The 27,289-nt window shown below is 44.5% G+C and overlaps 2 protein-coding genes and 2 pseudogenes across 2 annotated transcripts; 2 read left to right on the top strand and 2 right to left on the bottom strand.

Annotated features, from left to right (window-relative positions):
- The first annotated feature begins 3,968 nt into the window (after positions 1–3,968).
- LOC130139520 (uncharacterized) lies at positions 3,969–7,929 on the top strand. The gene is made up of 2 exons (XM_056316695.1): positions 3,969–7,138; positions 7,557–7,929. The coding sequence occupies exons 1-2, from the start codon at positions 3,969–3,971 to the stop codon at positions 7,927–7,929; spliced, it is 3,543 nt and encodes a 1,180-aa protein (XP_056172670.1).
- Positions 7,930–7,971: 42 nt separating this feature from the next.
- Positions 7,972–10,968, top strand: LOC130139497 (uncharacterized; annotated as a pseudogene).
- Positions 10,969–18,414: 7,446 nt separating this feature from the next.
- On the bottom strand, positions 18,415–21,099 carry LOC115692608 (CASP-like protein 5B3). The gene is made up of 3 exons (XM_030619513.2): positions 20,438–21,099; positions 18,848–18,980; positions 18,415–18,753 (listed from the first exon to the last, which is right to left on the bottom strand). The coding sequence occupies exons 1-3, from the start codon at positions 20,566–20,568 to the stop codon at positions 18,559–18,561; spliced, it is 459 nt and encodes a 152-aa protein (XP_030475373.1). The 5' UTR covers positions 20,569–21,099; the 3' UTR covers positions 18,415–18,558.
- A 1,580-nt stretch (positions 21,100–22,679) lies between these two features.
- LOC115692598 (deacetoxyvindoline 4-hydroxylase-like) lies at positions 22,680–24,264 on the bottom strand (annotated as a pseudogene).
- Positions 24,265–27,289: the final 3,025 nt, after the last annotated feature.

The following is a 27,289-nucleotide window of genomic DNA, read 5'->3' as shown; positions in this document are numbered from 1 at the left end:
GATGATATGCCTAAACCGTTTCTTGAATCTGTCTCTGTTTCGTTGTGCTTTCTGTTTGGGGGGCTGGAACGCCGGAGGATCCCCGCTGGGAATCGGTTGCCGCGGCGGCGACGCGGGCAGAGGAGGCCCGAGGGTAGGGCGGCGGTCCGGACGCGACCGCGAGGTGAGGTAAGGCGGCCAGTCCCTCGTCGGGATCTGGCCGGTTCTCGATCGGTCGACTTGCCAGCCTCTCGCCGAGGCTCGGCCGGTCGGTCCCTGGTGGTCGCCGGTCGCCAAGTGGCGACCCGGCTGGAGGACGCTCGCCGCTCCTCGTCGGGGCGGCGATGCGGGCCAAGGTGGAGCGTCGGCTGCGGAGGCCGGGGCTCGGGGAAGCCGGTGTCCACGCCGGCCGGCGCGTGGCGGTGGCTCGGACGTGCGCTCGACGTCGGAGCTTGGCGGCCGGCGTCTGAGGCGAGCTCGGGGCGCGGTGTGGCGGCCGCGAGCCGGGTAGGGCAACACACGTCCGGGTCGGGTCACGGGTCGAAACCGGGTAGGGTTGTGTTAGGATGTGGGCTTTTGTCTTGCTTTGTCCTTTTTTAGTGGGCTGGGCTTTTGTTTTTTTTTTAAAAAAAATTTCGGGCTGGGCCTTTTTCTTGCTTTTAATTCGCCAGACCGGGTTCAATAAATGAACCCGGTCCGATCGTGGACCCGGGCCGGCGCGCCCGGGTCAGTCCCGATCCGGGTCGGATGTGGAGATCCGACCCGGATCCGTTTTAATTTTGTTTTATTGTTTTAATATAAAATTAATTTAATTTTTTTAAAAAAAAAATCATCAATTTTTTTTAAAAAAAAAATTTCAAAAAATATATTTCATCCTGGTCGGATGTGGAGATCCGACCCGGTCTGTTTTATATTATTTTCGTTATTTTAATATTAAATTTTTTTATTTTTTTATTTTATTTTTTTTGTTTTTAAAAAAAAAACTAAAAAAAAAAATTTTGAAAAATAAAAAATTTTATTTGGACTTTGGAATTAGCTTTTCTTGCCCCTCTTGCATGATTAATGTCATTACTGATTGCATGTTGCTTGGTTCACACATTTTGAGCGGTGCGTTTAATTTAACCTCGCATGTAGTCGATTATGTATGTTAGGTTCATGTAGTGATTGTCGCTTCCCCTAGCTTGGTTAGGAATGAATTTTTGAGACTCCCAATTAGTGTGAGCATGTTAGGTGGCGAATTGAGCAAGATTAGGTACCGAAAGGGCACTAATTAGTCAATTAGTGTAATCAAGTCCCCGTACCCATTGAATCTCTGGTTCGTAGAAGTAAAATATTTCTCCCGTGCTTTACTTGGGTGTCTAATCGACCCACCAAGAATCGATTAGTGGCGACTCCTAGATAAAATTGATTTGCATGTTAACAACTTAAACTTAAGTCGCGAATTGGTATGAGCTTGGGAGAGCTCGAGCTAGGTTTAACTTAGTAATCCATTAGCCAAACTCCTTAGGCGGCGGGGCCGGTTCGGGGAGGTCGCGACAGCTTGGCGACTCCGCTGGGGACTTGATAAAATTCTTAGTGGACTTAGGCCGTTTATCTTGTTCAATTATGTCCTTAATGTGAATGTTCATGCAGTTGGGAGTTATAAGGGAATAGATGATTGTTAATCCTTGTTTTGCAGGTTTTGGGGTTTTGGAATGAATGTTTATTTTGCATTTTTGAAGTGGTGATTGCATACGAATCGTTGTGTATGCCTTTGTTGCGTTAGCACTACACTATGGCACACACACAACCCGCCGTCGGTCCTGGGCCGCACTAGGAATGTTTAGGATGGTATTGAGTTGGATACGACTTCGACCGCGAGGCCGCGTAGTAGAGGTTGCCCAACTCAATCCCGAAAGCTTCTTTCTTGGTGTCGAGAATGTTTACCTTTGCCCGCGAGGCCGCGTCGCATTGAGGTATCATTCCCGACTGAGCCGGAGTTGCGAGGACTTGGCTTAGTACGCGAGGCCGCGACTAGTCATTCCACCCTCGTAGCTCCAATTTGTTAAGCCGTTTAGAATAGAAGTCGAGCCACACGCTTCATGCGTATGTCCATGTGGTTGTCATAATTGTTTGGTGAAGTAAGTTTCCTACCATTTTCCTTTTCAATTTACTTACTTTTATGCTTTGGCTGGTCCATGACAGTTAGGTTGATCGAGTCTTGGTCTATATGCAATGGGAAGATCCGACATTCGATTCGTTCCTACTCCGAAGGCCGAGCTCAAGCATTGGTGGGATCAGTTGGATCGTGAGGGCCGAGCCTATGTGGAAAACAAACTTGGTCGCCTTTTGCCTCTTCTCGACATCGACATCCAAAGTGGGGTCATGCAAGCAATAGCCCATTTTTGGTGTCCCCAAACGTCCACGTTCATATTCCATAAGCATGAGTTGACTCCGACTTTAGAAGAATATAGCATTGCCATAGGAAAACCTTTAGATTTGGAGTTAATCGATCCACCCCTCGGGTCTGAATCGGAATCAATTTTGTCTGACTTTCTTAGGATGAACAAGAATCAAATCGGAAGGGTGCTAAAAGAAAACTGCCATGCATGCCCACTTTCTTTCTTAGGTCAGTGTTTTGCAAATGCTGAGACCCTTTTAAAAGGTAAGATCTTTATTCTAGCTTTCTTCGGGTTCATAATTTTTCCCTTTCGCAAGAATGCTATTGATCCTTCCGTTGCATGGGTGGTCAAACAAGTATGTGGTGGAGTTAGCTTTGTCAATACTATCTTGGCTGAAACATTTTTATCACTCACCCGATTTAAAGAAAATGAAGAAAAAGTTTTCCGTGCTCCTGTCGAGCTTTTACAAATCTGGTTTTTCTCTCATACAAGTGAATTTGGTATTCGCATGAATATCAACCACATTAGTGAGTCTAATCACCCTATTGAGGCATTTAAGAATCATCAGGATCGAACTCCGAATCTTTCTTTCTCAGAATGGGTAAATTTGTTGAAAAATCCGAAAACCAAGATTTTCCTATGGCAAGCTAAGTGGTTCCGACTTCGCGAGGGACGTCTCTCTTATGGCAATAATGAACCAATCCCATTGCTGGGAATCACCGGCATCACTTCCTACTACCCGCTCCGAGTGGCCCGCCAATATCGGGTCGTCCAGGATCTACCACCTCCTCTCAAGCCAGATTCGCTACAAGTCCGATTCACCAGAAAGGGAGGAGATTACAAAAGGGAGCTTCGCCATGCTGAACAGGCTTGGCTTGCCTGCCATACTCAGAAGTTAAATTGGCCTGAAGACGAGCTCGAAGGGAAAGAAAAGACTTATTATGCCACAGCCCGATACATCCGTCGGCATAAGATCCCGACCGAGTTTCTCCCAAAGATCCCGGACGTGACCAAGAAGCCAACGCGCCAAGCAGAAATCAACTATCTCAAGAGGAAGACAGAGAAGGCCGAAGAAAGCTTGAAGCGTGTCGCCAAGGAGAATAGGCAGTTGCGTCGAGCATTGGCTTCCCATTCGCATATAGATCAAGAGGAGTAGGATAGATTGAGTTTGTCGTTTTGGGTTTAGTCATTCTGTTTTTAGGATTCTCATTTTATCTTATTTTGTTTTATTAGCTTGATGTTTAGGAGCTTTGAGTTTTCAATTTTAGTTCACTTTTCAAGTTTAGGAGTGTTACTCAATTAAGAACATTTTAATGAATGAAAGCGGCTAGACCATTGTCATGGACCGGTATTCTATATGAATCATGTGCTTATGTATGTTTGCTTATTTATGATTCAGGTGATTACGAACCGTCCGTATTTGTCAATTCGAGCTCAATCAACGCACGGAGAGTGAAATCGAGAATGAGGAGCTTTTTCCTGTAGCCGTCACAACCGGGCTTTAGCTAGTGCATCCGTTCCACCAAGATAACCGAGACGGCTAAAAGGAGATCCCCGATCCGAACCCGTGCAAAAGTCAGAATGGAAAGCGAAGAAGCCAATGCGCGCATGACCAACATGGAAAACCAACTGGCCCAACTTACCGCCATGATGGCCGAAATAAGTCAGAAACTCCAAGATCCTCCGTCTGCACATGCCACCGAGGCTTCTGTCCCCACCTCGTCAGGGCATACTCCCCCGTTAGCCATTGATCCACATGCCACGGATCCTCCTGAAAAAGGGACAGCATCAGATTCCCCTTCTGTCACACCGATCATTGTAAATCTGGACCCTGTTCCAAGGGAGGAGACTATCTCCCGCCTCGATGAGGAAAGCGCAAGGCGCCTAGCCAAGATGGAGGAACGACTCTGTGTTCTTCAAGGGTACGAGATGCGAGGGGTTGATAAGTTATCTCCATATGCTAAAGTGAAAGTCCCTGAAACCTTCAAGGAACCGGAATTTAGCATGAAATATGATGGCACCGGTTGCCCTAAGACTCATCTCAAGTATTACTTGAGAAAAATGGCTCGCTATTCCGACAACGTACCACTCCTCATCCAGACCTTCCAAGATAGCTTGATTGGCCCTGCCTTGTCATGGTTCATTGCGCTGGATGTTGAGACGATCACAGCATGGGAAGATCTTGCCGAAGAGTTCCTTCAGCAGTACAGGTTCAACTCTGAAATCATCCCCACGAGAGAAGACTTGGTTCGGCTAGAAAAGAGAAGGAATGAACCTTTCAAGGCATTCGCTCAAAGGTGGAGGACGATGGCATCACAAGTAAAGCCCCCGCTGATCAAGAGGGAGATGAGGCAACTTTTTCTGAAAACCCTGCCACCTGAGTATTTTCACGGAATGTTAACTTCTGGATGTCAAACATTTTCCCAACTGGTGGAAGTGGGCGAAGGGGTAGAATGGGCGATTGTCGATGGGAGAATACCCGCAGGGAATAGCAAAGGATTCCCAACAAGGAGGAGCAAGGAAACCGCTGTCGAAGTTGCATTTGTCCAAGAGCCGTCTAAGTCTTTCTCAGCACCCCCACAAAAGCCATCAATCGTACAAGGGCATGCGCCCCAAGGGCATGATCGAAATAAGAGATTTCCTCATAGGGAATTCTCCCCGCTGCCAAAATCCTTGTCAAAGTTATTGCCCATGCTCATTGAGAGGAGGATGGTAGCCAAAGAAGTACCTAGGGACAATCCTCCAAGATTCCCTGGGTTTGACATGACCAAGACATGCGAATACCACCGGGGGGAAAGGGGGCATGACACGGACAATTGCTTTGCACTAAAGATCAAGATTCAAAACCTGTTGGACAAGGGAATTCTATCGTTCGAGAGAGCGCGACCCAATGTGAAGCAAAATCCTTTGCCCGACCATGCCGAGGGCGTAAATGTGGTGTTCGAAAAAGTGAACGTGAGCAAACAAACCTTCATGGTGAACATCCCAAGGCTATACAAAATTCTTCAGCTAGCTGGACACCACGAAGGAGGAAAGGATGTGATGAGGGAGGAAAAATTAGACTATGTTCGTAGAATGATGAGCATGGGGGTAATCGGGAGTGCTGATATGGGACAAGGATTAGTCGCCATGACAACACCAGTCGTGATATACTTCTCTGATGAAGATTATGCTAGTGATCAGGAGGTGGAGGATGTCGAGCCAGTGATAATTGATCTCGCAACTGAAGAATTCTCAGCAATCCAGGTTGGAAGGGAGGATATGACGCAAGTTGTGATCGAGCTGCCACCCCTGGAAGAAGAAGGGGTCATAATCCTTGAAGCCCCTCCGGATTTCGATACTAAGGCGGTCCCGTGGGACTACGAAACGGATGAAGTGGATGCTATCACCCGATCAGGTCGCTGCTATGCGCCTGCCGGAGGAATTGAGAAAAAAGCAGTGACCGAAGAAGACGCAAAGCAATTTTTGGCAGTGATAAAAACGAGTGAATTCAACGTGGTAAACCAACTGCGGAAAATGCCAGCCCAAATCTCTCTCCTGGATCTTTTCAAATCTTCTGAGAAACACAAGGATGCCTTATTAAAGGTCCTTAACGAGGTTCATGTCCCGGAGACGATCGACGAAGCCCAGTTAGAAGAATTTGTGGGGACCATCCTGTTGAAGGATCAAATCTCTTTTGCGGACGAAGACTTTCCGGTAGAGGGCCGGAATCATAATAAAGCCTTGTACATTTCGGTTAAGCATCACGATATGATGGTCGCAAGGACATTGATCGATAATGGCTCCGCTTTGAATTTATGCCCGTTAACCACTCTCCGTCTCTTAAAGGTCGATCTAGGGAGGATGCGTACCGCCAAAAATCCCGTACGAGCGTTCGACGGCACTAGAAGGGAAGTAATAGGAGAGATAGAGTTGGAACTCTTGGTCGGTCCCGTGACGTTTCTGGTGCTTTTTCAGGTACTAGACATCCCAAGTGCATTCAACTTTCTATTAGGGAGACCATGGATTCATACTGCGGGTGCTGTACCCTCTAGTCTCCACCAGAAGGTGCGGTTTGTGGTCGACGGCAAGCTTGTTACAGTACATGGAGAAACAGACTTCAAAGTCTATCACGAGACAGCCATCCCGTACGTAGAGCCCGAATGCAAAGAGGAATCCAGTTTCCAAACTCTGGAATTGGTATCTATGGTCCACGTTCCCGTTGGCTCACTCATGGGCACCCCTGAACTGTCCAGGCCGACTCTAGCAGCTGGAAAAATTATGCTCGCAAACGGGTACAACCACGGAGAAGGCCTCGGATTGCATGGGCAAGGGATTCGGAAACCCATCGAAGTCGGGAAAGGTGCGAAGAGGGAAGGCTTAGGGTATCAGAGAAGCCAAGATAATGGAGACCGGGGCAGCCGTGAAGGTCGGGACAACGGAGGTCGAGGCAATGATGGAGGCCGAGGTAATTGCGGAGGCCGAGGCGGCTCTAGGGGACGAGGTAGCAATGTAGGCCGAAATAGTTGTGGAGGTCGAGGTAGCAACGGAGGCCGGGGCAACCAAGGAGGCCGAGGCGCAGGTCAGGGGGACCACGGCGGACATATTGGAGTGGAAAAAGGCCGCCGAGGCTTATTACTCCCCCTATTGAAAGAGATGTTCCCCGGGCCTCCGAAGATGCTACATGAGGAAGAGGCGGCCATCGACAGTATAGCTAAGCTATTCGAGGAGAATGTCATATGCACTATCCTGACCTGTGAGGAAGCTGAATCTTCTGGAAGTGTCGCCGACCCTGCAGAGTAGGGCGGTTCCCATTAGTGTTGTTATTTGCTTTATGTCCTCTCCCCTACGTGGGAGCTTAGCGTTGTTTCAATTTGCTAATCTAAACTCGTTTGTAATGAAAACTTTGTTCAGCCCCGAATCTTGGAGCCGTTGGTTCGGGGCGGTATGTGTTGTAATGCGGCCTTATCCTTTTAATTCAATGAAATGCGTGCATGTTTTATTAAGGACACGTGGAACCGTACCAAACTAGTCCTATGATGGTCGCTGAGGGCTGGGGTTCCACGTGCTCCCAGTTTTCATGGTCTTCATGAGCAAGGAAATCCGATGACACGAGGATGAGCTCTTAAAAGCCTTTTCCAAAAAAAAAATTTCAAAAGCATTTTCGAAATGGCATGTACCATGTTTTGTGTCCTAACTCATCTCATCACATCTCAGGCATCACATTATGCATAATCATGGTAAGGACGCATGTGATTCGGATTCGCACGAATGGAATCTCTCAGATATCGATAGCGATGACAATGATCCGAAGGGGATTGAGCGTGAATGGAAGCGACATGAGGAATCAAGGCCATTAACAGTGGAGCAAACAATCACCATAAACTTGGGTAACGATGAAAACGTCAAGGAAATAAAGATCGGGGCAAGTCTTTCGAAAGCAGAGGCCGAAAGAATGGTTCGCCTTCTTGAAGAATATCAGGATGTGTTCGCCTGGACGTACGCTGACATGCCGGGATTGGATCCAGAGATTGTAGAGCATGCTCTACCAACTGACCCCGACATACTGCCAAGGAAGCAAAGACTCTGAAGGACCAAGCCAGAGTTGTCCAAGAAAATCGAGGAAGAGGTTATGAAATTGCTAAAAGCGGGATTCATCGAAGTGTCGCATTACTCCGATTGGATATCAAACATTGTGCCAGTGATGAAGAAAGACGGTCGAGTCAGGGTTTGTGTGGACTATCGCGACTTAAACCGAGCTAGTCCGAAGGATGACTTTCCACTCCCACATATAGATGTCTTGGTCGATAGTACTGCAGGATTCGAATTGATCTCCTTCATGGATGGATTTTCAGGGTATAATCAAATCCGTATGAAGAGAGAGGATAGGAGCAAGACCTCATTTATAACCCCGTGGGGGACCTTTTGCTACAAGGTGATGCCTTTCGGTCTGAAAAACGCCGGGGCAACATATCAAAGGGCCATGGTCGCGTTATTTCACGACATGATGCACAAGGAGATCGAGGTGTACGTAGACGATATGATTGCGAAATCAAGACGAGGCGAAGACCATGTCGAAGTTTTGCAAAAGTTGTTTGATCACCTCCGAAAGTTTAAGTTGCGCCTCAACCCCGCGAAATGTGTATTTGGGGCAAAGTCTGGAAAGTTGTTAGGGTTTATGGTCAGCAACAAAGGCATCGAGATTGACCCGTCGAAGGTAAAGGCCATTTGTGACTTACAGCCTCCGGCCACTGTCAAAGAGGTCCGCAGTTTGTTGGGACGGTTAAATTATGTAGCAAGATTTATCTGCTAGTTGTCAGAAACAGCAAGGCCATTTTTCAAACTCTTGAAGAAGAATGCGAAAATCGAATGGGACGCCGAATGTCAGGAGGCCTTTGAAAAGATAAAGTATTATCTGACTCATTCCCCGATCCTGGTCCCGCCAGTGCCCAATGTTCCGTTAATTTTGTATCTAACTATCCATGATGAATCGCTGGGAGTCATGCTGGCCCAAAAAAGGCCGGACGACGGGAAGGAACGCGCAATATATTATCTCAGCAAGAAATTCACTACCCCCGAGGTGAACTATCCGGAAGTTGAGAAGACGTGCATAGCCTTGGTCTGGGTGTTACACAGGCTACGCCAATACACCCTCCATCACCAAGTTCTGCTAGTGACTGAGAATGATCCTATCAAGTATCTCTTAGAGAAGCCAGCCTTGGTGGGGAAGCTGGCCAAGTGGCAGATTCTAATTTCAGAATTCGACGTGCAAAGTCTGGGGCAAAAATCCGTAAAGGGCAGAGCCATAGGGGACATGTTAGCGGAAAATCTTGAAAAAGCGGGAGACCCCGATGAAGATGGTGGCATGGATAGGCAGGTCTTATTTGCGTCGAATGACAAATGGACCATGTACTTCGACAGTGCAGTCAACTTATCTGGTTCCGGTACTGGGGCAGTCATCGTCTCCCCGGATAGTCAGCACTACCCCGTGGCTGCCAAATTGACTTTCCCTTGCACGAATAACATCGCGGAATACGAAGCGTGTATTCTTGGCCTCCAAGCTGCTGTTGACATGGAGATCCAAAAATTGCAATTCTATGGCGATTCGGCCCTCATTATCCTTCAAACCGAAGGCAAGTGGCGAACGCGGGATCCAAAACTAGTCCCGTATCATGAGTTTCTGGAAGAGCTGGTGAAAGAATTCCAGGAAATATCATTCGATTACCTACCCAGGTCGCAGAATCAGTTCGCTGATGCTTTAGCCACGTTATCGTCAATGCTGCAAGCAACAAAAGGCTTGGATATCGAACCATTAAGGATTGAAATCCTTAAGCGTCCAGCCTATTGTATGGTAATTGAAGAAGAGCCTGATGGAGAACCATGGTACCATGACATTCTGAATTACCTGCAGAAAGGTGAGTTCCCTCAAGGAAGTGAAGCATCAGACAGGAAATATCTGATGAAGCTAGCCTCAAGATTTTTCATTAGCGGGGACGCACTTTACAAAAGAGCTTATGACTCAGTGTTACTGAGATGTATTGACGCGAAAGAGGCCAATCGTTTGATGAAAGAGATACATGAAGGGGAATGTGGCCCCCACATGAACGGCCATCTCCTAGCAAAGAAGATCATGCGACTCGGGTACTATTGGTTGGCCATGGAATCTGATTGTATTCAGCATGTGCGATGCTGCCATCGATGTCAAATTTATGGAGATAGGATTAATGCTCCGCCGAGCGAACTCCATCAGATGTCTCAAGCTTGGCCGTTTTCCATGTGGGGGATAGATATAATTGGACCGATCAACCCTAAGGCGTCAAACGGACACAGATTCATCTTAGTAGCAATCGACTACTTTGCGAAGTGGATTGAGGCCAATTCATATGCTAATGTCACCGCAAAGAACGTGGCCAAGTTCATTCGCCGCGATATCATCGCCCGTTACAGAGTTCCGGAAGCAATCATCACTGACAATGGCTCCAATCTGAACAACAAGATCGTGGATGGATTGCTCGATACATTTCGGGTCCGGCATCTGAATTCGTCACCATATCGCCCTCAAATGAATGGGGCAGTTGAAGCAGCAAACAAGAACATAAAGAAGATCTTATCAAAGACTGCTGAGAATTATCGCGATTGGCATGAAAGACTTCCATATGCATTGATGGCATATCGGACATCGATCCATACCTCGACAGGAGTAACCCCTTTTTCGTTAGTATATGGAATGGAAGCGGTCCTACCCGTGGAAGTCGAAATTCCGTCCTTAAGGGTTCTCTCTCAGGCAAAGCTTGATGAGGCCGAATGGGTACGACAAAAGCATGAACAGTTGAACATGATCGATGGGAGCAGATTACAAGCCATATGTCACGGTCAATGCTATCAGAAACGAGTAGCGAAGTCGTTCAATCGAAAAGTTCGTCCCCGACACCTCGAAGTCAACGACTTGGTATTGAGGAAGGTGATATCAATTGCACGTGACCCTCATGGCAAATTTGCCCCGACTTATGAAGGCCCTTATGTCATCAAAAAGATCCTGCCAGGTGGCGCTTTAGTGTTAGTGGAAATGGATGGGCACGAGTTGCCAAAACCTGTAAACTCTGACGCAGTCAAGAAGTATTTTCCATAAATGAAATCAAGGCTGGAAAGCTGTTTCTCGTGCAATCCAAGTCACTTAGTGTCATGCATGTCATGCATACATTTCCATACATGTACATGTGTTTGTGTTTCAGGTATCCAACCGCAACGAAATGAAGGATGGACGACGAAGAGGCTGAAGTACAGGGACGAGAAACATTTCTCACGATAATATTTCTTTGAATGAATGCTCAAAGTCATGTTTGGTGATTGATCGTTATGCGGTTACGAACTTTCCTGTGCATGTGAATGATAAGTCAAAAATGCCCATGTCTTTTGAAAATGGACTTTGTAATCATTCTTATTTGTCTAAGCCGCCAATTCCACTGAGGATCATTAAAATGGACAATTTAATGAGTGGTACGGAAATGCTTGAATATGCTAAATGAGACGTGTCGGAATGATGAAAGGCAAGCCATGTCCCATACACTGTCCCATGTACTAATTCCTAGTGAGTTGAGCAGAAAAATTCCGTGTTCACAAGGTGAAGGGTTATCTCGCAAAAGGTACAGCAACTAAGGTGATGAGAGGCATTTCATTCATCCATCGCAAACGCAATAGGTTACCACTTGCTTAACCCTTTCGAGCTCAAACACTCGTGAAGCTTCTTTCATACTACCCCTGTCAAGAACCACCCCACACCGGGGCAAATCGGAGGTGAGTCGGCATATCGAGGTGAGAAAATGAGTAGAAAATATTCTTGCTTTCACTTGTATCAATCTTCGAGTGCCTCTATTACGAATGAACTAGTACGTGAATTCAAGTGCCTTAGGACGACGAAAAGCGTTTCTTTCTCTATCCTACACACGTATATCCATTGAACAACCCAATTGAGCCTGCAATTTCGCTTCTCATGAACCCAGTTGGTGATCGTCCCCCACACCGGGGCAAGGCAAAAGTCACCACTGTTCGAACATCATGGTCCGGAGTGACGACTAGAGATGAAGACTTTAGAGTCAATAGCATTGTATTGCCTAAGTTCGTCTAGTCCAATCCATAAGAAAAAAAAAGTGAGAACTAGGGGCACGAAAAAGCAGTGTACCTGGTAAAAGCAAGGCCAACGCCCATTGATATAAATGTTGAAAAAAAAAAAAAAGGAAAAAGAAAAAAAGAAGAAGGACAAACTAGGGGGCATTAAAGGCAGTGTGCCCGTCAGAGTAAGGCCGGCGCCCATGTATTAAAGAAGAAGCAAAATGATGGGATGATATGTGTTGAAATCACAAAATCAGCCCTAGTCAAGCAATAGCCGTCCTTCAAGTCTCAAGGAGACGAGTGCCAAATGGTTAAGATCGATAGTGCATTTCTAAGGATAATCCCCAATGGCGAAGAAGAAGACCAGTAACAATGCCAAGATGATCACCAACTCTCACCCCAATATACATCATTGAGCATGTGATCCTTTCGTTTTTCAACCCATGAACCTAACCTACGTTACGTCCTTCGTAAAGTCTTTTCTGATTAGGGCACTTGAGTCAACGTAGGAGCTCATGTGTTTATAAGCATCGCTCGGAGAAGTGCAAACAAGATTATTTTCTATCCTATTTCGCAGAGTTCTTGACTTGTAAACCCGAAGATGATCTCGAAGTATTCATTTCATAAGCTTCGACTTGGACAGTTTCATTTGTCAAACCATCGACCAAGCCTATATTACAGTCTTGATGAAGACCTCTCAGATTGGTAAGGTTGTACTGTTTGCGAGAATACTCGGACCTTTGTCGACATGATGATGGTAAGACAGAGTGATTCTCACAAAATAACCCTTTTAGATGAGAGTGAACAAAAGTCTTTTCTAATCGAAAGTATCTCGTTTAGCATTTTCAAGATGATTCATGTTATGAGTGGAAATTGTTTTAAATGATAATTATCCCCGGTGGAAGGTTGGCGATGCGGACATGTTAAAATTGTTACACATGAACTCCAATGGTACTGATCTTGAAGCATGTGTTTTAGAGAGTGCCGGTCGTCTATTTCCGAGATGAATACATATACCTGTTATTACTAATCCTGTAAGACGGGTGATGTTTCCTCAAACACCAACCTTCAGGCTGATCTCGGAAGTGCTAAGATACATCCAAGCATTCATGAATTCCCAAGACCCTGCTGGCGAGGACACAATAGGCGATCTATCAAACCCTCGGACAAGGACCCCTAATTGTCTGGGTCTTTTCAAGCCCCGCTGACAGAGAGCCTTTAGACGATCCGATCTGACCTACAGATATGTACACCTAGGTACGTTTTTCCAAGGGTTTGTGGTCCAACCTTAAACCACGTTTGTCGAAAAGGTTTGTGGTCCAACCTTAAACCACGCTTCCAAAGGTTTGTGGTCCAACCTTAAACCACTCTTTCTCAAAGGTTTGTGGTCCAACCTTAAACCACGCTTCCAAAGGTTTGTGGTCCAACCTTAAACCACGTTTTTTCAAAGGTTTGTGGTCCAACCTTAAACCACTCTTTCTCAAAGGTTTGTGGTTCAACCTTAAACCACGCTTCCAAAGGTTTGTGGTCCAACCTTAAACCACGTTTTTTCAAAGGTTTGTGGTCCAACCTTAAACCACGTTTTTCCAAAAGGTTTGTGGTCCAACCTTAAACCACGCTTCCAAAGGTTTGTGGTCCAACCTTAAACCACGTTTTTTCAAAGGTTTGTGGTCCAACCTTAAACCACGCTTCCAAAGGTTTGTGGTCCAACCTTAAACCACGCTTCCAAAGGTTTGTGGTCCAACCTTAAACCACTCTTTCTCAAAGGTTTGTGGTCCAACCTTAAACCACATTTTTCGTTAAACTATGATTTTCGTTTATTTAGATTTTATTTTCTCCTCTTCCTTGCATTGCATCATCCCGTGCCCTCTGTCAACAAAATTTAGGCGTTTCTTATCTTTGAAATGAACCTCTTCGAGCTCCCCTTCAAAGAGGGGCGGCTGTTGACACCTAAATTTTGCTTAAATTATTCAGGGTTTTATCGTATAAAAATTTTAGGGTTTAATTTTTAAACCACTAAACAAAAAATGTTTTCATTGAATCGCACTGCATATAGACCTTAGGTACATTTGCATTAATAGGGCCTGTTAGGACATATGCATATATAAAAAAAGAAGAAAAAAAAAATCGAATCGGGTTCGTCGGCCCATTCTTTTCCCCCCCGTTTTGCTTTTATTGCGCGCGACCCATCCTCTCTTTTCTATTTTCACGCGGGCCGGCCCATTTCCCACGGCCCAGCCTGCGCACTGTTCACCTCCCCTCCCCGGTCAACGTTTGAAACGTACGGGGAGAATAAGGATGAACGCCACGAGATGGACGGAAGAGAAAGCGGAGGCGCGAGGGGGGGCTGGCAGCGCGATCCGCGGGTCGCGAGATCGGCCGGCCACGGCAGCTAGGCGGTGGCAGAGGCCATGCGCGCCTGCCGGCAGCAGGGGCCACGCGGACGTGCCGGCCAAGTCCTTTAAGACCAGATCTGGTCGTGGGGGGAACTGGGGGAGAGATCGGAGAGAGCGAGAGATCGGAGAGAGAGAGAGTTCCGGAGAGAGAGAGACGTCGGTCCTCCGCCGGCGACCGCCGTGCCCAAGCCGCGGCCGACGATCCTCTGGCACGGTAGGTCCCGGTCTCGAGCGCTCGCCGGTTTTTTGTTTTGGTTTGGGTCCGATTCGGAGTCGGTCCCCCGAGGATCCCGGCTCGTAGGTGTGCGAGGCGCGCGGGTGCAGCCTGATCCACCGCGTTCGCCCTCCATTCGCCACCGCCGAGTCGGGTAGGAACCGTGGCCGCCTCCCCTGCTTTCGTTTTTACTCTGCTTTTTTGGGGGGTCACTGGCCGGAGCTCGCGGCCGTCCGGCTTGCGCGAGTTCCGACCAGTGACACCTCGGGTTCGTCCTACTGCTTTGAGTGTTGTTGGGTGTGGATTTCGGGTGTGTTTGAGCCTCGATCGTGCTTAAAATCCCTCGCTTCCGTCGACGCTTGCAAGGTGTTTGATGATATGCCTAAACCGTTTCTTGAATCTGTCTCTGTTTCGTTGTGCTTTCTGTTTGGGGGGCTGGAACGCCGGAGGATCCCGGCTGGGAATCGGTTGCCGCGGCGGCGACGCGAGCAGAGGAGGCCCGAGGGTAGGGCGGCGGTCCGGACGCGACCGCGAGGTGAGGTAAGGCGGCCAGTCCCTCGTCGGGATCTGGCCGGTTCTCGATCGGTCGACTTGCCAGCCTCTCGCCGAGGCTCGGCCGGTCGATCCCTGGTGGTCGCCGGTCGCCAAGTGGCGACCCGGCTGGAGGACGCTCGCCGCTCCTCGTCGGGGCGGCGATGCGGGCCAAGGTGGAGCGTCGAGCTGCGGGAGGCCGGGGCTCGGGGAAGCCGGTGTCCACGCCGGCCGGCGCGTGCGATGGCCGGACGTGCGCTCGACGTCGGAGCGGCGGCCGGCGTACAGACGAGCTCGGGGCGCGGTGTGGCGGCCGCGAGCCGGGTAGGGCAACACACGTCCGGGTCGGGTCACGGGTCGAAACCGGGTAGGGTTGTGTTAGGATGTGGGCTTTTGTCTTGCTTTGTCCTTTTTTAGTGGGCTGGGCTTTTGTTTTTTTTTTAAAAAAAATTTCGGGCTGGGCCTTTTTCTTGCTTTTAATTCGCCAGACCGGGTTCAATAAATGAACCCGGTCCGATCGTGGACCCGGGCCGGCGCGCCCGGGTCAGTCCCGATCCGGGTCGGATGTGGAGATCCGACCCGGATCCGTTTTAATTTTGTTTTATTGTTTTAATATAAAATTAATTTAATTTTTAAAAAAAAAATCATCAATTTTTTTTAAAAAAAAAATTTCAAAAAATATATTTCATCCGGGTCAGATGTGGAGATCCGACCCGGTCTGTTTTATATTATTTTCGTTATTTTAATATTAAATTTTTTTATTTTTTTATTTTTAAAAAAATTTCGAAAAATCAAAAATTTTATTTGGACTTTGGAATTAGCTTTTCTTGCCCCTCTTGCATGATTAATGTCATTACTGATTGCATGTTGCTTGGTTCACACACTTTGAGCGGTGCGTTTAATTTAACCTCGCATGTAGTCGATTATGTATGTTAGGTTCATGTAGTGATTGTCGCTTCCCCTAGCTTGGTTAGGAATGAATTTTTGAGACTCCCAATTAGTGTGAGCATGTTAGGTGGCGAATTGAGCAAGATTAGGTACCGAAAGGGCACTAATTAGTCAATTAGTGTAATCAAGTCCCCGTACCTATTGAATCTCTGGTTCGTAGAAGTAAAGTATTTCTCCCGTGCTTTACTTGGGTGTCTAATCGACCCACCAAAAATCGATTAGTGGCGACTCCTAGATAAAATTGATTTGCATGTTAACAACTTAAACTTAAGTCGCGAATTGGTATGAGCTTGGGAGAGCTCGAGCTAGGTTTAACTTAGTAATCCATTAGCCAAACTCCTTAGGCGGCGGGGCCGGTTCGGGGAGGTCGCGACAACACCTCCGGTAGTCCATTTGTAGCTAAAACCATCATCCAACCAATTTTGCAACCAAAATCAAAGATTGCACCAAATCAAACATCCTACCAGCATCGCAATTTACATATACAATGCTGTTACGGCGGTTCACACCACAAATTTCTAAGGTTCTTTTTACAATAACCGTTGAAATCACGACAAAATTGTCAAGCTCTTTATGAGCCATCAGATGACTGATAATGATTATCGGCCGTTGATTGATAGTCATCGTTAGTCGTTGATCGTCGACCGTCTAATTGAGCTTGACAACTTATCATTCTTTAGGCCAAAAACATATCTTATCTTCACTCAACGACTATTTACTTTTGGAAAATACTAAATACATGCTTGAGCTTTACTTTTGGAGCCACTTTACATATTCATATGAAATATATTTCCGTACCTATTTATGGAAACGACATGTTCTTCCAAAAAAAAAAATACCCATCTTCAAATTCTAAACTCTCACACCCGCCCAAATACTTTGAACCAAATAAAAACGAAACTCCCTAAATCCTAAATAAGGTGCTAAAATGAGTTCATAAGAAAGAGCAATATGATCTTTTGAATGTGGGGTTTTGCTCATAGATACGTAAATGATATTCGTAAAAATAGAGGTATGTAAATGGTCACGGGATCAACGATAATATATGCATTCGATGTTTTCCTTTTTTTTATTCCATTCTTTTTATGTCTTAATTCCCTTTTCTATTTCTTTTTTTGTACCTCTTTCCTAATGACACATGTTTGGATCTTTACATCACCCATTGTTCTCAAGAATCTCCACATAAATAGATAGCTAACAAGGTTCCTCCTATCCCAACTCATCACCACCACCTCTCATTGCCACTACCCAATGACCAATTATATTATATGTATGAACAAACATACATTCATACATATATAAAATGCATATATGAAGTATGGGGCTATGGAGTGATAGTCTCTTCACCTTTTGTGGGGTTGTGGTCCCCTCCATTATCAATGAGATGACTCCACTTGAACACATAGGAATGGCCACCAAATTTCACATTTTAATATAAAAAGAGACCAAACGATTTTGGTACCAAATAGTGCTTCCCTTTGAAGGCATCCCCAGGATGGTGATTGATTGGATAACCATTTAATGATATCCCTGTCCTTGTTTTACTATATTCTTGAGTAAGTAGTGCCTTCTCTTTTGGTTGTGAGCCCCATTTTTAGCAGATTGAGTAGTTTGGTCGCAACACTGTACTGTGAGAGATAGATAATCTCATAATCGAGCAGCAAAATTGCCAATGTCACCGTCACAAGCGCCACGAGGTCGCGAATTTCAGCGAGAAACCAATTGGCTCGCTAAGAAATTCATCAAAAAGTCTATTGCTACAACCAAATTCCATCAAATTGAGCGATCTCTTTCTGTTGCTTATGATTTTAGAGCGGGACCACTAGGTTTGGACTTTGAACTCATGCCCTTAGCAAGCCGGCCATCGTGCAGGAGTGCCAAGAAATTGATGTGCAGGCACAGTCGATATCGACCCTTGAACAATTGATTAGGAATACTTTGTGGACCGAATTGGTGAACTTGTGATATTGATTTTGGGGAAGTCACTTTCTCAACAGTTGCAAAGTGTTGCCTCTTCGGAATGAGAAAGCATCAATGAAGAGTGATGACCCAGAGATCATTATGGACTAAATGGAATAATTTAGAAGACAGAAAGGTGGAAAGGTTTTGCCCCACATTTTGCTCTTTAACAGAACATGCCCCAATGAATCATCCAATTCTCTGAAAACAAGCATTGCTAGAGTTTGGTGCCACTTTAGCCGGTCTACGCTTCCTTGTCTTCATCATCGTGGTCATCTAGCTTAACTTTATGAGGTTGATGAGATGATTCTTGCTTTCGCACCAAGTGATTAGAGATGAAGATTTGAAGCATACCCCTTTTTTCAGATGATGAGCATGTTCTCATTATCAAAGTACTTTTCAATGTGAAGTGTGAAGATGGAAAAACTCATGAATCTTGTATTGCTGTACTCTTTTGTTTCTTTTTGACATCAGAATGAGATCAAAATTCGTCAACAGAACAAAGGCGACTTTCTGCGACGGAAAACGTATCAGGGAACCCTATACAAGAACAAAAATGTATCTAACCTGAAGCCAATAGCCAAAGCATGATCAGAGACGACGTGCCGATGGCTATCCAGCTCATGTATGCTAATGCCACCGCCATTTGGTATTTTCGGCATTCAGCCCCGAAATTGCAACTGCCGAAGTCATTGAAGTATAACACTGTGATGCCAGCTGAGGAAGAAGCTGCGGCGAGAGATAACGTTGCTGTGACCTGTTGATAATTATGAAATGTTGAGTCATTCTATGACGAATGGAGTAATTCTAAGATTTAAAGTAATTCCTGAGAGGGTTAATAAGAGGCTGACCCAGTCTCCCACCACAAAGAGGCTTACAAGCACGGGACCATGTAGGACCTTCCTTTTAAAGATTGCGTATGCATCTAAAGTTGCGAGGCCGAAGCTCCAGATTAATTGCAAACCCATCGAAGCAATCAAGTAGCTAAAGAAAAAACTCAAAATTAGCACATATCAGTTACATGTCCAAGATCAATAGACTGCGCTGCACTTATAACCAAAAATTATCTCTGTGAAGTTTTGAAGAATCATATTACAAATAAAACAGCACCAAGAAAAAATCACAAACAAAACAAACCAAAGGAAGGGGAAGAGAACAACCCGACCAATGACCGACCATTAGTTCATTGCTCATACAGCAGACAGAGGCCAAATGCAAAATGTATGAGAAGCCAAAAGCAAAAAAAGGTCCAATATGTCAAGTAAGATCTCAAACAATGATCAACTATAGCACATTGAACTGCAGATAGCAGAAAACATCTCCTACACGACCTATAAACCAGGACATGAAAATGGAGGCTTTTCTGATCAGACTCACCAGACCTTAATGATCAACTATAGCTTGATGAACATCGGCCCATTGCAATGCTTAATTGGATGTAACACATGTGTATATGAAAAACTTCATTCTCAGTAACAGGATACACTTCCTCTTACATCGCCATCTCCGTCACGAGAATTGCTTCTAAGACTAACACATTGCCATGTCAAAAAGTCTACAATCAGAGACTCAGATTATACAGGTTTCTTGCCTATCAAGGATGATAATGGCGAAAGTCTTCCTCAGCAAATGACACTAATCAGAATAAGTCTCGTGCTATCGCTTAACTCCAATACTCAGAAGATGGATAGAATAAGAATGTTCAACTAATCAATTACCTCGGTATTTTATAGGAAGAACCTTTTGGTTTCTTGCTTTCTAGCTTCTGCCCTTTCCTAACAGAGGCAAACCGATCCATTTCCCACATTACCTAGCCATGCTAGTAAAAGATTTTCTCCCGTCCATTGGTAGTTAAAAAAGATACATAAAAAAGAAAAAAGATTTTGATGCGCCTGTTGGAATACCTCTATGAAATGAAGGAACAAACAATCCAAGCCTCCAGCCATGCAGTCATTTCGCATTCTTGATCCAACGTATTTGAACTGAATTTCTGAGTAACTCAAACTTGCCAACAAATCAGATGGTCAAGTTTCCCCTCAAGTGCCAACTGTTATCAGTTTCCGCCTGAACTCATGTTGAGCCCATCTTGGTGGTTCTTGCAACAAAATTATATTTCGACCCCGAGCCTCGCTAAGCTCTCTTGCCTCAAATTGACTAGCCAACAGCCAACGCCCCATTCCCACCAAAGAAAAACAGAACACTGAAACGGGGGCAAAATTGAAAAAAGAACCTAACGGAGCAGAGAGCAATCAATCATCAAAGCATAAAGAATTTCGATATCGATTAAGACAATTCAACTCCTAGCATACACCCCAATATCATGGACAGCAGACCATGAATTCAACAGAAGCAGCGTCATACAATAACAACCTCGGATGAAACAGAACAAGAACAACCTTTGATCTCTACAATACTGAGCAAAAAGAGGACATACAACATACCAGAAAGCTGTGAAGTCAAAGAAGCTGTTGGTGGTCGCCATGGAAGCAATTGACCCAGCTGCAAAAACAAACTGCGACACCCTCAAAGCAAGGCCGGTCAGAGTCCCGGGCGTCCCAGCAAAATCCTTCATCTCTTTGACCCTTCCACCTCAAACCCGTCGAGTCTGATTCTTGACTTGCAAAAACGAAGAGACGTCGATCCCAGTCATCTCAACAAAGGCAGCCCATGTTTCAACCAGTCCCGGACACCAATTCAGATCCCCAAAGAACCCAAAATTTCGACTTCCCAGGAAGCCTGGAAAACTGAAGTTATGGGTGGAAATCAAATCTGGGTCTGTCTTTCTCGATAAGCAAATCAGGGTTTGTTGCAGATTTGCAGAAGAAAGCAGTTATAAGGGTGAGAGAATACAGTCATTCGGGTAACAACAATGGATTGGGAGAGAGAGAGAGAGCGCAAAGCAGAGCAGACGGGAATTGGCATTAAATTAGGACGAGCCAAACGACAGAGAATGAACCTTTTCGTTACTTTATCATGTTTGTATCTTTCTGTGGGTGATGAGATGAGCAATTATGGAAAAAGAAAGGAATGAATGAATTGAATCCGAGACAACGGGTTTGAAGAGTCAAGTGGTGCGACCAGATTTGGCGTGCTTCAGCCTTTTCAAACCCGACCCAACTACTACTGCTTATATTATATAAAATAAGGAAAATTGCACCTAATCTCTCCCCACTTCGAGGAGGCGCGTGTTGCGGAAACATCCTGGTTTTGGCCTTTTTTCAGGGTATGTCTGTCCATTGAACAAAGGGCGAGTACCGCGCGGCAACTTCTCTGCCGTATTCCGGTAACATTTCAAGAGTACGTGGGTTTTGTTCCAAGTCCGAAATAACGACATAAATGATCCATGAATTTTGGCATAATGTATAATGTGGTTCCCAAATTTTAAATTTATTTAATGTGATTTCTTAACTTGAATCCCAATGTGTAATGTCATCCATGAACTTCTAATTTGTTTAATGTACAATTTCTCGATTGTATCAAATATTGAACATTTTTATACAATTCATGAATTAAATTAAACATGTACCAAAATTATAAGGACCACATTGAACAAATTAACAGTTCATGGACGATATTGTACATTGGGTTAAAGTTCATGGATCACATTGAACAAATTTAAAGTTCGGGGACCGTATTATACATTGAGTCAAATTTGAGGGACCATTTGTATCATTTACCCTTCTAGGTCCCATAAAAAAAAAATACGAACTTCATACAATTTTTGTGTTGTAATTAGTTTTGTCCAATTGTCCGCCACATCATCCACAGATCAGATTGATTCTACACAAAATTTTCTTATTGAGCACCGAGAATTGTGATATTCAATCATGAGATAGATTAAAGTTTAGTACAAAGTTTAGGTTACTAGAGAACAGTGACACTCATATGATCACATAATGAAGGCCTAATCACGCAAAGTTTTTAAGTGCAGATGAAAGGATTTCGTAGATTCTCAAGACGTATGAAAAGGGGAAATCTCGGAATAGATGCAAATGGAGCGTAAGGAGTCGAACTCGGGAGACCACACCATTGTTCACTTTCCACACGAGAGGCCCATAATTTCCTCCCTTGGAATTCTTTACCGTCATGATGTTGACGCCGCTTCGAGATTAAGATCGAGAGAGAGAGAAATGTTAGGGTGTGGTTCATTCTCACTTCCGACAGGAAGACATGGGAGTCTCGCTTTTACTCTATTTTCTTATGATTGTGCGCCGAATCCTAATAAGAGAGATAAGATTACTAGTGGTTGTGCGGTTGTGAGTCATTGGTGTTGGTGGTAAAAACAGCAGCAAACAGCGATCATGGAGGTCCACGGCAACCTCCGTGAAGGGAAGCTACGACGGCACCCTTCCCTCCACCCCTCTCTCCTTCAAGTCTTTCCTTTTCTTTTGCCTCACTTTTTTTGTGAGTTTATTTCCTGGACTTAATTTCAAAGTAAATTCTCCTTCTTAAAATTTGAGGAAATGTTCTTGCCATGAACCACATCAGCATAATTAAAATTTAAATGTACTATTGACAAAAGGACAATAGTGGAAAAATCGAGCGGTTATAGGACTCCATTGAACCGGGTAAAAAAAGTTAGAGGACTCAATGGCAAAAGCTACACAAATTGAAGACCAAAACATTCATCGATCCCAATTTTGAACATAAAGCACTTACGGAAACCTCGAATGAATATTAGGAGCTTATACTTTCAATCACCGAAAATGCCATAAGTCATTAAGTAGTAATAATGCTTAAAAGTGATTGGTCACAACATTTTAAGGTCCATAAAATAATAACATGAAACCCTAGAATTCGATGAAAGAACAAGGTAAATAACAGACAATATAATTTTCTCTGGGACTATTAAGTTCTTTTGCCTCTTGAATCTAGATCATAGCTTCTAATCTTGCATTCCAATGTCTAGCTCGGCAATCTGAAAGGTGCAAGAGCCGATTGACCATCGAGCCCCTTTGAGTAATAGTGCGTCATGAACTCTCCGAGGGTGATCTTGCGGTACAAAGCTGGCCTATCTTCCGACACCGGCTCCTTTATCGGCCCGTACACCTTGGATGTTGGATCTTCATAAAGAGTGAAGAAGCAGGCGACGGATAGCCTTGGGCCGACATCTTTCGACAGCACTCGGTGCTCGACGCTTTTGAAAATGTCGTTCGACATAAGCTGCCAGGAAACAAACAGAACACATATAAGCGGACCGATTGAACCTCTTTCATCTGTGTCTCGTGTTTCTAATTTTAATCCAAAAACAACATAAGGCAAATCCCGGAAGAAACTTGTTATAGTACTAATAGAAGTGAGATTGAGAGCTTGCCTGGAGGAGATCTCCAATGTTGACAACTAGAGCACCCACGACAGGAGGGACATCAACCCATTGATCCTGGTAATGAACTTGAAGCCAGCCGGTATCATCTTGAAGAAGGATCGGAATGATTGGGAGTAGCCAGAGTAAGATTGGGCTCGGGGCAGGCCGGGACATAGTGATAGAGAAGAGCATGCCCTTTAGCACAATCTATGTTGACAAGGTAGTTTGGCTTGAGGCCAAGAGCTTCCGATAGTAATTCGAGCAGAATGGTCGCTAGCGCCTTCACTCGCTTGGATTACTCCATTATTGTGTCCCTGGATAGATTTTAGGTTTCAACAATTTGAAAATTGGTTCGATATGACGAAACCGACTCTATTTCAGTCACAAGTATGAGGCGCAAAGATAAAATCTATTCAGGAATATTGAGTGGTTAGCCGCAAACAAGAGGCAACTCCTCGTTTTTGAGCGGCTTAGGTTCCATAAGGCAGAACAACTGTCGCTCCAATACGCATGCCTCGACTTGTACAGGTCGAAGTTGCATGAAAATTTCACCCTTCTCTTGCCCTCCCAACCGTAGTACTCGGCCTTGGCCTCCTTCGGCTGCTTGTGGAAGGCACGCGCTGCCACAAACATCCCTTCCAATATGCTCTGTGGTATCCCGTGGTTCAACACCTGGAAGAAGCCGACCTCACACACTGCCTCCAGGACTTACGCCACCATCCTTGGCCGATTCGTGGCGAGATTCTCAAGGTCGATGACGGAGATTTGGAGTTCGGTGGCTCTAGATTTGGTTCGATCACGGGCGATCTCTTCTGCCGGCCGGACAAAGATTGTCGGGATTTTAGCAAGGCCGGAATCAAACGGGTCTTTCACACTCGATTTCGATTCATCGAAGTCTCTTAGCTCTTGGTAGCAGTTGTAGGTCGATGGAGTGATGTTGGTTGAATCACCGGTGACCTCCATTCCTGCACCTTGCTTCGGTTAGTTAATAAGCAAAAGGGACAAGTTACAAGCGATAGAGATTGATGATACTTAGTTCGATGAGGGACAAAACCACAACCAGCCATTTTCTAGCTGCAGCCATTCCTCCCATCAAAACCTAGTGCCAGAAGGCAGGTGAGATGATCCATAAAAGAAATGGTGGTCTGAGCCTGAGTTACGACCAAATGCAGATGATTAAGGATTGGTATCCTAGGATTTGCAAAATGGAATAGCACGTAGCCTGCTTTTATCGGGTAGTTGAATGAAGCGTCCTCGCAATTTGTCACGTCACTTAATAGTAATTTGCTTCTGTGGACCAGACTGGGGTTGCTCAAGTATCTTCGTTGCTATGTGGTCCAATTAGAGGGATCAAAATCCATTATCGTCTCCATCAGGCTATACTACTTAGCAGAAAGTCGTGAAGCTGCCTTTCCATGACGGAAAGGGTTTGAGCTAGATCTCTCCCTCCCTTCCCTTTCTCTTTTTCTTTGATTGATTTGGTTCTCTATTTTCTTTTTCTTGATTTCCTCCCGTTTTGTGGAGCTTTTCTCTTCTGATATTGTCTAGATCTAGAACCATCTCTCTCTCATTTCTGGGGAGGTTTCTACCTCGATCTAGTCTAGGTTATAGGTTTTTTGCATGTATGATTTTGGGATTTCGCTTCCCTTGAATTTCGTTGGTCTACAAGTCTAGTTTCGAAGGAGATCGGAGAAGCTTCGTGAAAGTTTTGCTCTCATAGGTGTCAGATATGTGTTGGTTGCGAAAAACGACATCCAAGATCTCCATAGCTAGAATCTAGAACGAATCTAGAACACATATAATCAAATAAAAGGAATTTACGCACCTGATTTGGAATCCATCGTTCTTGATGTAGAATAGCAACGATCCTTAGCATAAGTCTTCTCCTCAATGAGACTGCCTCTCACTATGCTCCTTATGTGTGTGTTAGGGTTAGAGGAGGGACTTGAGCTCTATTTATAAAATTTTAAGTCAGGCCCTCTCATTACTGGCAGGGTCTTATTCGGTCCACACTAGCCAGTCCCATATTAGACTATTTGAAAAACTTTATATTTTACTTTATTAGACAAACTCTGTAAAATGGTAAATTACAATATCAATTAATGTAGCTTACATCAGAAAAACTCTTACAATTTGTGCTCGTTCAACCTTGTTACTTTGATGGCGATAGTGTTGGGAACGCCGAACCTAGGCGCATATCGTCAAAAGGCAAAGCCATAGCAACAGTTAGAGATCTCAGTTTGTGCTCATTATTGAAGACGGATTCGATGATTGACCGTCGATTTTGATTTGAAAAAGTCTCAGATCTACTCTTTGAGCGTGTGACCCCTAACTTTGTTCTGATGATTCATCTTGTCATTTGGAGCTTGTTTCATTTTGAAGTTGTTTAGGATTGTCTCGTTGTTTCTCTCTTGTATTTTTATGGAAATGATAAAATGTTACTTTGACAAAAAAATGAAAAAGAGAGTAATGAAAAAAGTTCAGCTAAAATATTTGTAGATAAAAAAAGTCAAAGATTGTGAGGTTCGCAAAACTGATTAAATACAGAATTGAAAGATTCTTAAGCGTGAAGCTTGAATTCAGTTGAACTTCGATTATTTTCAGTTGTTCCACAAACATCTAAAACACGTACGCCCGACTAAGATCAAAGTCACAGATAAAATGCAATTGCCATGCAATATATGAAATGAAGTATTTTCGCTAACACTAGAGAAACATCAATCTCGCTTATGCTTATGTTGTAGCTACCATTTCCGACTTAACACGAAACAATTGGCTCTAATGATCTATATCTAATGTTGGCAAGGTTGGATAATGGCATATAGTTGATACCTGAATTTTGCCTGTGAGTCCATCATGCATTTTGAGAAAATATCCCTATTATAACGGTGAAATTTGATCCATGACAAAAAAAATAGTTAGGTTATACGATCCTGCATTCATCTTTCTCACTGTGCCCCCTCTGCATATGGGAACTAGAGATATTATAGTCCCTAAATACCTAGGTTTCATTTTATATAGGCCATCTATGCATTTTGTGAATAAAAGGTTGAAGTTTTCGTCAGACGGCAAACTTCGACCTTCGATCGAAAACAGAGGTACCGCACCATTTTCAATCCTATTTGCAAACCTCTATATTTGGAAACTAGACGTACTGTAATTTTAGGATCTCGAACCTCACGCCAAGAAATTCGAATAGCTACCTTACAAATGTTCTCATCCTAGTATGACTTGAAGTCAAGAATTCGTTCGACCGCTTGCAGCCAATCTACAAAGTCATCAGGATTGAGACCGCCCTCAATTTCCAGTGCCTCTGCTTTGATTTTACGATCATTCTCTTTGTGCCTTCCTCTTCTCTTCTAGACTTGGTATATAGACTCACTAGAGTTGCCTTAAGTGTCATTGGATTTTACCAGTAGAACTTTGATGAGAATCTAAATTGTCACATCGATGTTGATCATCAGGACAACTAGCTCTCGTCGGATCTTCCAAAAGATTGATGACTTGCTCCATTTGTTTATGGAGATCTGTTATGGCACGGTCACGCCTTTCATTGTGTGCCTGCTCCAAAGTCAAGCCTCTTAGAACTGGATCATCCATTTTCAATATGAGATGGACAATAGAAAGAATCACTAAAATGAGTTCAGCATTGAGCTCTGATACCAACTTGATGCGTACATGAGACGAGTGATTTTGAAAATGAGGATTTTCTGGTTAAGTGTATGGAAAGGGTGTGATAAGTGATAATGGAATGATGTGTAAAGGATGAAGGATATGGGAGATTCACCACCCAAAGCATAAAAGTACAAACCACTAGCCAAGGATAAAGAGCCGGGATAGATGGGAGATCATCACTAAGGCGTAAAGGATTGCTCCACCGCCAAGGATAAAGAACTATTTGATTCACCACCAAAGAACTTGGATAAAGAATCGGATAAATATTCACTCACGTAGACAAATTTTCATGTATCCATCAACTTTGCGTAAC

Source organism: Syzygium oleosum, unplaced genomic scaffold (assembly GCF_021117445.2).
Source record: "Syzygium oleosum isolate NSW1041296 unplaced genomic scaffold, Sole_v2.1 Sole_v2.01, whole genome shotgun sequence".
NCBI lineage: Eukaryota > Viridiplantae > Streptophyta > Magnoliopsida > Myrtales > Myrtaceae > Syzygium > Syzygium oleosum.
The sequence above is the reverse complement of the archived record's forward strand: the minus strand, read 5'-3'. Positions and strand labels throughout refer to the sequence as shown.